General features: G+C 46.7%; 1 protein-coding gene across 1 annotated transcript; it reads right to left on the bottom strand.

Moving 5' to 3' along the window:
• On the bottom strand, window positions 1-1,751 carry LOC110618233 (BAHD acyltransferase DCR). Its single transcript, XM_021761363.2, has 2 exons — window positions 1,221-1,751; window positions 1-1,088 (listed from the first exon to the last, which is right to left on the bottom strand). The coding sequence occupies exons 1-2, from the start codon at window positions 1,677-1,679 to the stop codon at window positions 204-206; spliced, it is 1,344 nt and encodes a 447-aa protein (XP_021617055.1). The 5' UTR covers window positions 1,680-1,751; the 3' UTR covers window positions 1-203.
• Between the last annotated feature and the right edge of the window lie 13,806 nt (window positions 1,752-15,557).

Genomic DNA, 15,557 nt, shown 5'->3' on the forward strand with positions numbered 1-15,557 from the left:
TTGATATTGATTATTCTAAGAACTGATATTATTATTAATTAATTGATTAATAAAGCAAACGCCAACTTGAACATCTCCATACACGCCTACTTCACCACCACCAACAACAAACAAATCCCATAACAAAACATCATGAATTCGTCTCAGTTCCTAGATACACATAAAATCAAATCTTGAACATTGGCATGCATGCACGATCTCTTCTAAACGTCCACCAGGAACTCTTTATCCTTCTCCAACCTCTCCATCGCTCCAGCTTCCAAACTGATCTCCACATCGATGCTCCTGCCGCCGCTCTTCCCCTGATACAAGTATAGCATCCCGTCGAACCTGTTGTTCGATCCACTCCGTACGCTTTCCGGTTTCCCCCACCCGAAATCCACCTCATATACCTGAAACCTTGGTGAGCTTCCCACCGCCACGCAATTCACCCCAGCATCCTTGAATTGGAATATCTTCGGTGAGCTCTCCCATTCTTTGTTGCGCTCGTCGATGGCTTTTGCGTTGTGGGCTTCAATGGCCTTTTGTATCACAGACGCTCCGAAGTCAGGTGGGTTCATCGTTAACAATCCTACTGCCGTTGCTGTGAATATGGCTTGAATTAGGTTGCCGAAGTAACTATCCGGCATCGGTGGATCGACCCTTTTCCGGCAATCTGCGAAGACCGTGAACACTGTGTAGTCTTCTGGTTTGAGTTCACGTGCATGGCATACATGACGCCAAATATGAGCTGCGAGTGATTGAAATGTGGAGAATGGCTTTGAACCGTCCGATGGAGGGTTTGCGTTGGTTTTTGACTTAATTTTGTCGATGGCAGCTTCGGAGAATTTGAATACCTTCTCTACGAGATGTGGTGCCGACTTGGCATCACCGTTGCTTACACTAAGTGGATCCGGGGGCAGAGAGAGGTCGAGCTTGACTCGTGTGTTGCGTGCTTCGGTGCGTTCAAGGAAGGGTGGGACCGAGACTGAAGAGGACCCTTTGCATATCTGGGCCCATGAACTCATAAAGTGCCACGTGGAAGTCCCATCTAAGATGGCGTGATTGAACGCGCACCCCATTGCGAGTCCGTCTTTTAGCTTGGTTAGCTGCGGGAGAGACGACGACAATGGTTGGTGAGCTTAAAACATATCTAATTAAGATCTTAAACAGGGAAATAGAAAGCTAACCAGATAATTTTAAGATGAGAAAATATCAAAGGATAGATCTTAGAGTTTTACCTGCACTGACAACAAAGGCCTGTGAAGGCCTTCCAAGTTCAAGATCCCATTGTAGGGGATCAAGTCCTTCAAACTGGTGGTGCCTTCCTCAGCCGTTAGATCATCCACACTGATCTCTTCAGCAATGGCCTCTACCACCTCCACGCCTTCCAAGTCATCGTCATACTCAACCCTGAACACTCCCTCTTCATCTTTTCCAAGCTTCCCAGCCATTTGATGGAAATCTTCCAAAACTAGCGCAAGCCCATCTTTGAGTTTCGCCACCTTGTCTGCAAAGTCATGATCACAACTGCCCTTATAGATCAATAACTTCTGGTTGTAGTAGAAGGCCAAATATGGAAGATCGAAGGTCACTAATTGGCATTCTCTTCTTCCCAGTTTCTTAATGGGCTTCACTTGGGTCTTGCCTGTGATCTTCACCTTCATGGTTTCTTCCTTCTTCTCCGTTTGAGAGGCCATGAATGAAGGATCGAGAGGAGATCACAGAAGATTAGAAGTTACTAGTGGAGTTGAAAGCTAAACGAGGAGTTAAAGGGACAGTTATAGGGAAGAGTTCATGTGACGTTAGTTGGGAGTGCAATTATGGATTTCATGAGAGCGGTTGTGACCCATTAATTTTCCTGCTACGGACTGTTGACGAACCTTCCTCAAAGGTCCCATTATTTTATCGATACGCTGTAGTTCATTAGCATTTGAGTGGTTTATCAAAAAAAAAAAAAAAAAAACCTCTCTTTCATGCTAGCTACTGTGTCTTCTGCCTTTAAGTAAATGCCAACATTGATAACCTAAAAATTCATATCGTCTATTATCTCAGTATTTTAAAAAAAAATAAAAAGAAAAAGAAAAGGCTAATATTATTAATTAGCTTTCCTCAAATAATGTGAACTCGTTTTCAAAACTATTTAGTCTTGAGATCCAACATGCTATGCTGGTGTTAGATTAAATTTCTCGATCGATGTACTGCATTTGTGAGATTAAATCATACTCCATATGGCTAAGGGTTGTTTCTTCATATATGGCTATCGATGCTGCATGCTGATGTGGAATGGGTAGATATTAAAAAATGTTATTTATTATTTAATATAAATGCATTTAATGAAATTTAAATATAATTAATTCCCTTTGATAATCCTGGTTTGCCTCTGATTAAATTAGTTGAATAACTAAAATTATCCAACATGTGAGATATGCATATATATAGAAACCTCGTAAATGTTGGGTTAAGGATTCTAAAGATCCTTAATTTTTAATTGTATTTTGATGATATGAGATCCAGGAAAATAGGGTTTTACAGAGGTTTTAGGAATATTGAAAAATTTAGAGTTTAGGGGAGGGTAATTCTCCTTTTATCTGTTTTCATTGTCTGCCAGTGACGTGCAACGGCCTCGTTCTCATTGGACCACCTGTCTCTGCCATACTGATACGATTATACGAGGAAATCAGGTATCTATCTCATGCGTAATGGCCCCTGATTTCCTCCGTGCGTGTGTGGATGGGTCCACAAGGCTGATGGAGGGGTCTTCTTCCCGATTCCGGGCTGGGCCGGGAGATAGGAATAAGACTGAGCCCAGGGGGGATCAGCCTGAGGAGCAGTGAGGGCTGGGCCGGCCTGGTTGAGAAATCCATATGGGGCCTGGTATCAAGGCTCAAGCGAGCTGAACCTATTGGCGCAGAAGACGTATGGGCCTTCGGACGATGAGCCGTGATCGTGGGCTAAGCCCCTGACTGGGGTGGAGAAGTCAAGTGGTCATCAATTGTCCCTTTACCTTTTCGTCAGTTATTACTCAACTGGCGAGGGGGTAAATATCGAGAGTAATAATGATCACGCCGCCCTAGGACAAAACTGTTCAGAACCGCTTTTCGTCTCATTACTGATTCACGTTTTGAATTCTCCCTATCTTCTCAACATCTTTGCTTTCTTCCGCTCTTCTGCGCGATTTACCTATATCGTCCTCCTGCCCCGGCTTCTCGCAAGGTACGCTCTTCTCTTTGTCTTTTCATGGATAGCTCAAAACTTCCCGAAGTTCTTAGAGTATAGTCTACAGTCACTCCGTCCGTCCTGAAAAATTTCTTTTCTAGGCAGTATTTAGATACCCCTCTCTTTCGTATCTGGGCCCCCTATCCGAACGAGAGGATCGTTCTTCCTGACCCTCCTCCCTTTGACCTAATCGATCCCCAAAAGGATCTTAGCCTGGTCTTTTTTGCCAAACAAAGGGAGTTTGGCTTAACTTTCCCCTTTTCTCCTTTCTTTACCGAGGTCTTCCGGTACTTTAGGATAACTCCTCTGATGTTAGTTCCCAATTCAATTTTGTTCATGTCCTCCTTTGAATCTGCATGTCTGAGCTGGGGGTTCACGCCCACGGTGCATTTGTTTGTTTCCTTTTTTCGATTAGTCAGAGCAAGCCAGGGTTTTTATTATTTTTCCCCTCGAGGAGGACTTTCAATCTTTTCAGGTCATAAAGACTCAATAAAGGGCTGGATGGAGGCCTTTGCAATAGTGGAGCTCAAGAAGGAGTCCGGGCTCATCTGGGACCTAGAACTCTCCTGGGAAGATGTTTCACTGAACTGCAATGAACTGCCCCAGCTGAGCCTTATCGAACAAGTCGGGTATATTCGACTGACTTCTATTGAAAAGAAGTATGATGTCGAGAAATGTATGTTTGTGCCTAATCTCCGTGATATTAGAGACGCGGGTATTTTACTTCATCTAGCTGTGTTGTTTTGTCCTTGTGATTTTTGTGGCAAGTTGCCATATTTTGTATTAATTTCGGACTTTTGCATCTTCCGTCGTGAAGATGGAACAGATCAAGCCTCCGAAGAACCTCATACTATCCCGTGAGAGCATGAACGCGACGCTAGATGCCCTCCGATCTGGGCAATCGGTGAAAGAGGCTACCGAGGAGGTAGCCAAGACTATTTCTACTAGAACGATGGGTAAGCCTCTTGCTCCGCCTTCCTCCCGAGCTCCCAAACCGAGCACCCGGGGAGTTAAATCTGCCAGACCATCTTGCCGCGGCAGGTCGAGCTCGGCTTCCAAGTTTTCTGAAGCCTCTAAGTCTCAGCGGGCTTCTGGTGTAAAAGCAAAGGAGGATCCGAAGATTGCTGCCCAATCAGCTAAGGACTCCGAGCTCATGCGGACAGATGACCTTCAGTCTTCTGCTGACGTCTCCGAGGGGCTTTTGGAGGTTGCCCCCGCCGACGAGGGGGGAAGGACACGAATGAAGTCGACCCAGAAGGTCAAAATGCCCAAGAAATCTCTTCTGGGGTCGTCCTTATGAAGGAGGCTGAATCTGAGCCCGCGGAGGGGGCTCCTCCTCGAAGGGAGACAGCAAATGTTTCTCGGGGCGCGGCCAAGGAGGTCGGGAGTAAGCGTCCTGCTCCCTCTGACGCTCCTGCCCCTGTTGCTAAGAAATCCTAAGCCTCCGGACGTACTGCCCCTGCCCTGCCTCAGCTAGAGAAGAAGAAGACCTCGGTGGTACCCCTGCTTTCTGCTCCAAACAATGATATCCTGAACGCAGAGGACATCACCCATCAGTCTCCAGCGACCGTGGTCGCTGAAATAATCCGGGAGCGAATGTTTGGTGGAGTTACACAGGCTTCAGATCCTCGTTTGTTGGCTCTCTCTGGCCATCTGGCCAGCTCTACTCAAGAGCAGGTGGCCTTTCGGGCTCAGTCTAGAGAGCAGCTGGGGAATATTGCTAGGGAGATGCTCCTGATGGTGAGTCTTGCTCGATTCTTTTCTGTTCTTAATTTGTTTCTGCCTTTCCTTACCCCCTAGCCTTGCTTGTCTTCCCTTTTATTAGGTCACTGGCCTATTCATGGAGATAGATGCCCGGGACCACGCTTTCAGGGACTCTGTGAACCGTCGTGTCGAAGAGGCGCGCCTTGAGGAGAATTTATCCGCGACTAGTGATGCCCGGGGCAATCTCGCCGCTGTCAAGGAGGACTACAGGTCCCTCCAGTTTGACTTGCATGCGGCCTTGGAGGCCCGTAAGAAGGCTGAGGAAGAGGCAGCTAGGGTGCAAAAGCATGCCCAGTCCCTGGAAGCAGAGTTGTCTCACGCTTAAAAGGTTCTTAAAGAGTCTGACGAGAGGGCAACTGCAGCAAAGGTCCATTGTGAGGAGGTTCTGAAGCAGCTGTCCTCCACAATGGATGCTTTGCGTGAGAGGGATGAGGCTGTGAGCCAAAAGGAGGAGGTCCAGCGCCAGTATGAGTAGCTGAAGGTAAAATTTGATGTTGTGTTGGCTCAAAAGAGTGAGGCCGTAGCTCGGGTGGTGGTCTTGAAACAGGAGCTGAGTAAGCAAGCTGATAGCATTAAGAGCTTGACTTTGGCGGCAGAGAAGTCCGAACTTCAGAATCAGCAACTCTGCCAACAAGTCAAAACTCTGGAGATGAGGTGCTCAGCCCTGCTTGACGAGGCTAAATTAGCCGAGGATAGGGTCCAACCTGAGGTCGAGAAGCGTCTAAGGGAGTATAAGGAGTCCCCCAAGCTGAAGAACGAGATCCAGCAGGCCTATGAAGCTCGTCTTCAGAATTATAAGGACTCTTCTGAGTTTAAAATTGAGGTGGCTGAGGCCTGCGAGAGGCGACTTGTTGAATATAAGGCTTCTAAAGAGATGAAGAGGGCCATATGGAATAAGGGCTTCCGCATGTTCGTCTCGGGTTTCAATCGAGGATTGAGGGAGGCCAGGCATAACCCGTCCACCCCATTGACTGAACTTCGAGCTAAAGAGGAGGATTCTGATGGTGAGGAAGTGGTTTATGGGGAGGATGACAGACCCTTGCCCAAAGGGGCTTCTCGTACTGCGGTTGGGCCTTCTGAGGCAAACACTGGGCTGGATGCGGAAGATGTGGAGGTCCTCGACCTCAAGGAGGACGACGTCGAGCCTCAGGACAAGGATGCAGAGCTGGGAAAAGAAGGCGTTGGGCCTCAGGGGCAGGAAATGGTGCGTTTTATAGGTACTGGGGGGTCTGAGCAAGAGGAGGGCAGTCCTCCCGTAGATAGTAATGTAAATAGTGTAAATGATAATGATGTAAATGTGGATGATAATATGCCTAGACATGTAAGTCCTTTAAGGACAGTTTTTCCTTCATCAGAGTAGGTGATTAGAATAGACTGTCATATATTTTTTCTTTTAATGAATTTTTACTTTCACTTATTTGGACTACTTCTTGTTTTTCATTCATATTTGAACTTATCTCTGCTTATCAAGAATGAAACACTTAAACTATGTGCTTCGGAATTTTCCTAAGGAATCCGCTGTGAACTTTTGACCTATAGATTTATTTGTTTCACTAAGGCATTTTTATCCGTAAGCTCTTTCCGGGCTGGACTAGCTGTACCCGTGAGCTCTGTTTTTAACAGTGATTAAGGCTTTCAACTTACGAGTTTTTATCCTCGTTACTTTATTAATGTGAGCTCGGGCACACAGCCTTTGCTGAGTAATAATAAGTCAGATCATGTACCTTTCATGATGATGAGCATGGCTCGTCTTTCTGCCTTTGGTTCTGTCTTGATAGGGACTGGAGCTGAGGTTTTATCTGCTTCGTGCCATTAGATTTTCCTCGGATTGCCCCTTTACTTCCTCAGTATATATTACATGAATAGTGAGGGGGTAAATCCCTATACTTCATTTGTACCTACACGGCTTCTTTTTAGGCGATTTTACTTCTCTTTCTGGTTGTGAGCTCGGATGTCTGGTCCTCCTCGAGGTGATCCTTTGTCAGTCGGTGCCATTTAATCTGCGTGCTCCACTGGGATGGGGAGTTCGGCTTTTGTCATTTTCCTCTCTAGGGTCGCTTTTGCTAAGTGTTTTGCTTAATGTAAGTTAATCCGAGCTGCAAGAAAGGTTTTCGCTTTTGTCGTGAGTCCGTCTATTTAGCGGACATGGAGCCCGGATTTTCGTTCTTTGCTTAGGTTTGTATGCCTATTATTTGTGATGCTATATGTGTTATGGGCTCAGGAGTTCGGAATTTTATTTTCCTCGTTTGTGAAGTCAGACTTCATTTCTTGCTCTCTTGTCGCGCCTCATACGGGCTGTGTTTCAGGGGTTTTGGCTGTTTTTGCTCTGGGAAAATCTTTTATATTCCGCTGGCCGTTTTTGCTCCGGGGAGACCTTTTAGATCTTCGCCGGCCGTTTTTTGCTAGGAGATCTTGGGGATTCTGGTACTGAATCCGGAAGATCTTTGGGATCCCGGTCTTCTACCTCCAGGAGGTCTCTATGTCTCAAGGAGGTCTTCTAATGCCAGGAGATCTTGGAGATCCTGGTCTTGTATCCGGAAGATCTTGGGGATTCCGGTCTTGTATCTGGGAGATCTTGGGGATCTCGATCTTCTACCTCCAGGAGGTCTCTATGTCTCAAGGAGGTCTTCTAATGCCAGGAGATCTTAGGGATCTTGGTCTTGTATCCGGGAGATCTTGGGGATCCCGGTCTTCTACCTCCATGAGGTCTCTATGTCTCAAGGAGGTCTTCTAATGCCAGGAGATCTTGGGGATCCTGGTCTTGTATCCGGGAGATCTTGGGGATCCCGGTCTTCTACCTCCAGGAGGTCTCTATGTCTCAAGGAGGTCTTCTAATGCCAGGAGATCTTGGGGATCCTGGTCTTATATCCGTGAGATCTTGGGGATCCCGGTCTTCTACCTCCAGGAGGTCTCTATGTCTCAAGGAGGTCTTCTAATGCCAGGAGATCTTGGAGATCCTTGTCTTGTATCCGGAAGATCTTGGGGATCCCGGTCTTCTACCTCCAGGAGGTCTCTATGTCTCAAGGAGGTCTTCTAATGACAGGAGATTTTGGGGATCCTGGTCTTGTATCCGGGAGATCTTGGGGATCCCGGTCTTCTACCTCCAGGAGGTCTCTATGTCTCAAGGAGGTCTTCTAATGCCAGGAGATCTTGGAGATCCTGGTCTTGTATCCGGGAGATCTTGGAGGTCCCGGTCTTCTACCTCCAGGAGGTCTCTATGTCTCAAGGAGGTCTTCTAATACCAGGAGATCTTGGGGATCCTGGTCTTGTATCCGGGAGATCTTGGGGATCCCGGTCTTCTACCTCCAAGAGGTCTTCTGAGCTCTGTTCTTTCTTTTTCAAAGAGAATTAACATTCATAATAGAGATAACATCATTGTGTAAAGAATGGCGTTATTTTATTCATTCGTGCTTTTCATAGTACAATACTTTTCTTTACAAATATTTTAAGGGAAATACCTCTTCAAGTGCTGGATATTCCAGGCATGGGGCTCAGGGTTTCCCTGCATATCTTCAATTCGGTATACTCCTGGTCTGACCACTTTTGTTATTCTGAACGGGTCCTCCCAGGTCGGTGCCAGCTTTCCTACTGCTGCTTTTTTTCCCGTAGCCTCCAGGTTTCTCAGAGCCAGGTCTCCCACCTTCAGGCTTCTTTCTCTGACCCTTTGGTTGTAATAACGGGTCGCCCTTGGTTGATACGCGGCAGTTCGGACTTGAGGTTCCTCCCTGACTTCTTCAAGAGCATCCAGATTGCTTCTTAGTTTATCTTCGTTGGTGTTTTCACTATTGAACTGGACTCGGTGTGTGGGGACTTGTAGCTCGACTGGGATTACAGCCTCAGTGCCAAATGCAAGTGCAAAAGGCATTTCTTTAGTGGACGCCCTGGGGGTGGTTCGGAGTGCCCATAGGATGCTATTGAGTTCTTCCGCCCAGTTCGTTTTTGCCCCATCCAGCCGTTTTTTCAATCCTTGGAGGATAGCTCTGTTGGTGACCTCTGTTTGACCGTTAGTTTGAGGATGGGCTACTGAGGAGAATTTATGCCATATGCCCATGTTCGCCGTAAATGCTCTGAAGATGCTGCAATCAAATTGTCTGCCATTATCAGATATGAGCACTCTCGGTATGCCAAACCTGCAGATGATGTTTCCCCACACAAAGTCTATCATCTTGCAAGCTGTGATCGTGGATATTGCTTCCGCCTCTGGCCATTTTGAGAAGTATTCTACAGCCACCACTACAAATTTCCTCTGCCCCATGGTCTTGGGGAAGGGTACCAGGATGTCTATTCCCCATTGCGAGAATGGCCATGGGCTGGATATACTGGATTGAGGAGTGGCTGGGACTTTGATGGTGCTAGCAAATCTTTGGCATACGTCGCACCTTCGGACAAACTCTTCTGCCTCTCTTTTAACAGTGGGCCAGTAGTATCCTTGCCTGAATATTTTATTGGCTAGTGTCCCTGCTCCTTCGTGAGCTCCGCACATTCCCCTGTGTATCTCTTCTATCACCTTTGTAGCCTCTTCCGGGCTCACACACCGGAGCCACGGGCTGGATTTTCCTCTTTTGTATAAAGTCCCCCTTACTGCTTGGTAATTGGCAGCACGAGCTGCTATCTTTCTGGCTTCATCTTTATCCTCAGGGAGCTTTTCCTTCTCCAGGTATTCTAGGTATGGGGTCATCCAAGTCTGGCTTTATTCCACCTGCAATACCGTGTTTGTTTTATTAAAAGCGGGCATGTTGACGTGTTGTATGTACACTTCATCGGGGAGCTGTTCTAATTCTTCTTTGGACAACCGACTAAGCAGGTCTACTTCCTCATTTTCCTCCCGAGGTATTCTTTGAAATTTGATGGTAACTCCCCGATCCATGAGCTCGGCCTCTATAGCTTTTACTTTTGCCAGGTAATTCTGCATGATTGGGTCTCTGGCTTGATATGTCCCAGTTACCTGATTGACCACCAGTTGTGAGTCGCTATTCACTTCGAGGTCGGTTGCCCCTACTTCCATTGCCACCAGCATCCCGTTTATTAGGGCTTCATACTCCACCATATTATTGGAGGCTTTGAATTCTAAGCGTAGGGCGTAGCAAACCTTAAATTCTCCAGGCCCCTTAAGCATTATTCCAGCGTTGCTGCCTCTAGCGCCTGAAGCCCCGTCTACATATAACTTCCAGTTGAACTTTTGGAAGAGTTCTTCCTTTCTTTCCTTCCCCGACACTTCTGAAGCTGATTCTCCTTGTTCCTCATTGAATGTGCACTCTGCTATGAAGTCAGTAAGGGCCTGAGATTTTATAGCTGTTCGAGGTCAATACTCTAGGCAATAAGGACTAATCTCAATGGACTAAGCTAGCATCCGGCCTGAGGTCTTCGGTCTATGTAGAATCTTCTTCAAAGGTTGATCTGTCATTACTACTCCCTGGTGGCTTTCCAGATAAACCCTGAACTTTCGGACTGCCAGTAGTAGAGCGTAGGCTATCTTCTCAATATTCAAATATCTGACCTCGGTATTTTTAAGCACCTTGCTGACGTAGAAAATAGGTTTCTACTCTCCTTCTTCCACCCTTACCAATATGGCACTGACTGCTTGTTCAGAGGCCGCCAGGTATATCAGAAGTTCCTCACCTTCTCAGGGGCTACTAAGCACGTGAGGCGAGCTGAGATAGCTTTTGAGTTCTTTGAAGGCTTCTCGACAGTCTTCTGTCCATTCGAAGTTTGGCACTTTCCTCAACTTCTTGAAGAATGGTAAACACTTTTCTGCCGACCTCGACATGAATCGATTAAGCGCCACTACTCTCCCGGTCAGTCTCTGGATGTCTCTTACACAAGTCGGTTCTGGCATATTCAATATGGCCTCTACCTTCTCCGGGTTGGGCTCGATGCCTTTCCCACTCACCATGTACCCCAGGAATTTTCCTCCTCTGATGAAGAAGGCACATTTCGCTGGGTTCAGCTTCATTCTGTACTGGTCTAATACTCCGAATACCTCCCTCAAATCTGCCATGTGCTATTAGAAAGTTAGGCTCTTGACCACCATATCGTCCACATAAACTTCTACGTTTCTGCCGATTTGATTTTTGAAGATTTTATTCATCAGTCTTTGGTAAGTTGCCCCAGCGTTTTTCAATCCGAAAGGCATGGCTCTATAGCAGTAAGTCCCATCTTCTGTTATGAACGAGGTCTTTTCTTCGTCTGACCTGTCCATTGGGATTTGATGATAACCAGACATTGCATCCAAAGACGACATATAATCAAAACCGGCCGTAGAGTCGATCATTTTATTAATATCAGGGAGGGGATAACAATCTTTAGGGCAAGCCTGATTCACGTCAGTAAAATCTATGCACATCCTATATTTGCCATTGGCTTTTTTGACTAATACAGGATTTGCTAACCACTGCGGGTACATGACCTCCCTGATAAAGCCTGCCTCTTCTAGTTTCAGTACCTCCTCCCTGGTGGCCTGTTGCTTCTCCCTTCCGACTACCCTCTTCTTCTGCTTTACCGGTCTGGCTTCGGGGAGGACATTCAACTTGTGCGTCATCACTTTTGGGTCAATCCCGGGCATGTCAGAAGGCTTCCAGGCGAAGCTTGACGCGTGACTTCGGATCAGGGCCATGACCTCGGTTTTCTGCTCTTTGGTGAGGCCAGCGTTGAGACTGAAGACTTTATCTGTTTCTGCTTCTGATAAGGGAAAAAACTCCAGTTCCCCCACCGGCTCTGTCCTGACCTCTGTTTTCTCATCTCGGACCTTCAGGACTTCTGAATCCAGCCTTTCCTCTGTTGAGCTCGGCTCTGCTACCGTAGCTAGGTACACTGCCCTTGCTTCCTCCTGGCTTCCCCGAACTATTCCCACCCCTGCTTCTGTTGGGAACTTCATCGCCAGATATCTGATACTGGTGACGGCCTCAAAGTCAAACAGTGCAGGTCTTCCCAGGATCGCGTTGTAGCTCAGGGGGAGTTTAGCCACCAAGAACACCGCATAATGGGTGCGAGTCCTTAGTACTTCTCCCAAAGTAAGGGCCAGCTTTACCTTCCCTTCCACCGGCACCGGTACTCATCCGATCCCTTTGATCGGGGCCTGGTCCCGGACCAATTGTTCCTCGGGAATTCCCATCTGCTGGAAGACTCGATATGGCAATAGATTCACCTTGCTCCCGTTATCCACCAAAATCTTCTTCACCCTGTAATTGTGAATAACGGCTTCAATGACAAGGGCATCATCATGGGGCATCTGAATGCCCTGAGCATCCTCCGGGGAGAAAGTGATGGTCACTGGGGAGTGCTCGACGACCTGCATAACTTTGGCACCGCTACTTTCTCCCTCTCTACTTCTCTTTTTTCCCCTTCGGCTCATCCGACCGCCTGTGCCTCCAACAATCATGTTGATGGTTCCACTAGACCCATCATTCATTGGGTTAGCTCTCGTTTTCCTCGGCGCTTGAACCGCCGGGTTGGGCTGAGGCCTCTGTCCCTCCGGCTTCTTTATGAAGTTCTTGAGGTACCCCCTCTTTATTAGCCTCTCGATTTCAGTGATCAACTGAAAGCAATTATTGGTGTCATGGCCATGCGTGCGATGGTACTGACAATATTTGTCAGGGTTTCGTTGGTCTGCTTCAGTTCTTAGGGGTCTGGGCCATTGTAGGAACTCCTTGTCCTGTATGGCTATGAGCACTTCGGCTCTTGAAGCATTGAGCGGGGTCAGCTTCTCTGGGATCCACAAGGGCCGTGGTTTTTGTTCTGGGACCCCAAGAGGGAGAGGTCTTTGATCCCTTCGTTCCCAGGGCTGCCTGTAGGGCTCTGACTTTCTGCCTTGTTTCTTCTCCTGCCTTTCTGGCCTCCTTTCTTCCAGGGCCTTCCCTCTATCCTTCGCTCCCCTAGCGAATCTGCTTGTCATCAAAGCATCATCCTGCCTTATGTACTTCTCGGCCCTGTTCATCAGCTCGGTCAGTGAGGTAGGAGGCTTCCTGCTCAACGAGCCAAAGAACTCGGCAGAGGTCGTCCCCTTCTGCATGGCCTCCACTGCCCTTCCTTCATCGAGCTCTGGAATCTGCAAGGCCTCCGTATTGAAACGAGCAACGTACTCCCTGAGCGATTCGTCTCTCCTCTGCCTGATTGTCTCCAGATAGCTCGTCTTCCTATCTGCGGGCACCCCAGCGATAAACCGGCTAATGAAGCGGGTGGCCAGGTCTCCAAAGCTGCCAATACTCCCGGCCTCAAGGTTATTGAACCACACCCTTGCCGGCCCTGAGAGCGTTGTTGGGAATACCTTGCACATCAAGGCATCTGACAGAGTCTGCAGCTCCATGAAAGTCTTATAGTTGAGGACATGCTCCCGGGGGTTTTCAGCTCCATCATAGGCCGCCATCGGTGGCATCATAAACTTCTTAGGGACAGTCTTCTGCTGCACCCATTTCGAGAAGGGTGAAGCAGTGGGTAGGAGAGTTTGGTTCTGATCCTTCGTTCCCAGCTCAGCCAAGAGCTGCTCTCTCAACTTCTGCAGCTTTTGGTCTACGTTCTCATCTTCCTGCCTGGGTTTCTTTTCCAGGCGGCATTCCTCCTCCTCTGCTTCACTTCTCGTCCACCTGGTAGTTCCGGCAGAATAATTGTCAGCCTCATCATTTTCTATTATCTCCCTCGCCCTCCTCCCATGGATTCAGGCCTCCGGTTCTTCCTCTTCCCCGGCTCTTCTCTCCCTTTCCCCAATACCTCGGCTGTTGGTTTGAAGGTGGTTAAGGGCAAGTTGGGGCTCGTTTGTTTGGGGTTCTTCTACCACTGGCCGTACATTCATCGGGGTGCTGAGGCCCCTTTGTTGCATTATCTGCCCCAACCAGTGGGCGGTGTTTTGTAGCTGGAGGGCGATGGTATGGAGGTCCTGGTTGGACAAGGCCGCTGCGGGCACATTCCCTGCCAAGCTTGGCGAGGAGTTGAAAGGAATGGGTGGTTGGTTATTGGGAGTCGTAGGACTGGAAAAAGAGAACTGCTGCCCCTCTTGGGCAGAGCTCAGGTCATTGGGAGTGTTAAGATTGTTTTCATTGTGATTAGCCATCGTGGATCTCAGTGGGTATGTTCAAAATGGAACTCCGGTGATGAAAAGATCTCCTTCGTTCCCACAGACGGCGCCAATTGATGATATGAGATCCAGAAAAATAGGGTTTTATAGAGGTTTTAGGAATATTGAAAAACTTAGAGCTTAGGGGAGGGTAATTCTCCTTTTATCTGTTTTCATTGTCTGCCAGTGACGTGCAACGGCCTAGTTCTCATTGGACCACCTATCTCTGCCATACTGATACGATTGTACGAGGAAATCAGGTACCTGTCTCATGCGTTATGGCCCCTGATTTCCTCTGTGCGTGTGTGGATGGGTCCACAAGGCTGATGGAGGGGTCTTCTTCCCGATTCCGGGCTGGGCCGGGAGATAGGAATAAGACTGAGCCCAAGGGGAATCAGCCTGAGGAGCAGTGAGGGTTGGGCCGGCCTAGTTGAGAAATTCATATGGGGCCCGATATCAAGACTCAAGCGAGCTGGACCTATTGACGCAGAAGACGTATGGACTTTCGGACGATGAGCCGTGATCGTGGGCTGAGCCCCTGACCGAGATGGAGAAGTCAAGTGGTCATCATATTTAATCATGGGGGATTACCTACGACAAACTATTATTCTCTTGTTTTATTGCAGTGACTACGTCATATTACTCAACTAGAGTTTCTTCAATTGCTTTTTGCATGCAAAATTAATTGAAAAAGTACAAAAACCCAAGAATTAGTTGCAGCCTACAACTAATTATAACTGCATTAGTTGCTGAACACAGTGATATAATTTTTTGTTTTTATAAAATTAAAAGAATAAATAAATAACTTCAAAAATATAGAAATTAATTTATAAATTACTGATGGAAGCACACATATGTTTATATTAATGTTATGCCCATGAAAGACAATAAATTAATTAAATTGGAAGATGTCATATTCATACATACTGTAGAAATTCAAAGCAGATGAATTTGCAAAAATTAAAGGCAAGGAGAAGGAGTTGGTTGATAATTTGATGGAGAAATTTTCCAATGGAACCGATCCCTTTCTCATTCACAAATTGGTTGGAGCTGCACCGTCTATATCTTTATAACTTGTTATTCTTCACCCACACCGTCTGAGTTTGTCAATCCTATTATGGCCAATTGCCAAACTCTCCCCATAATTAAAAACCGAAATTTGAAAGAGACCTATTTGTGCTACTTTAATATTTTTCTTTTGATTCAATTAATTTTAGTCTAATTCAATTTGATCTTCAATACATTTCTACACATAAGCAGACAATTAATAAATGGATATTAGGAAATGGTAGACGGTAAGAAGAAAAGCGGCAGACGGACATGAGTGTTATAAATCAGTTAGTTCAATTATTTTATTAATTTCAGTTAATTGATTAGATAGAACTAAAAAATATTTAAAATTGATAACTGAACTAAAGTTTTTTTGTTGTTTTTATTTTAAATTAAAATTCGATATTTTCCAATTTTGAAATTAATGTTGAACCACCAACAATCCGAAAATCCGGTCATCAAAACGTGGCCCAGCCTACTGAGGTCATTAACTCTAGAG

The sequence above is a fragment of the Manihot esculenta genome, chromosome 6 (genome assembly GCF_001659605.2).
Source record: "Manihot esculenta cultivar AM560-2 chromosome 6, M.esculenta_v8, whole genome shotgun sequence".
NCBI lineage: Eukaryota > Viridiplantae > Streptophyta > Magnoliopsida > Malpighiales > Euphorbiaceae > Manihot > Manihot esculenta.

Bases quoted from the DNA above. Each gene is read 5' to 3' on its own strand.
- LOC110618233 (XM_021761363.2), bottom strand. From the start codon at position 1,679: ATGGCCTCTCAAACGGAGAAGAAGGAAGAAACCATGAAGGTGAAGATC. The intron at 1,089-1,220 runs GTAAAACTCTAA...TCTCTCCCGCAG, and splicing joins GGCCTTTGTTGTCAGTGCAG to CTAACCAAGCTAAAAGACGG.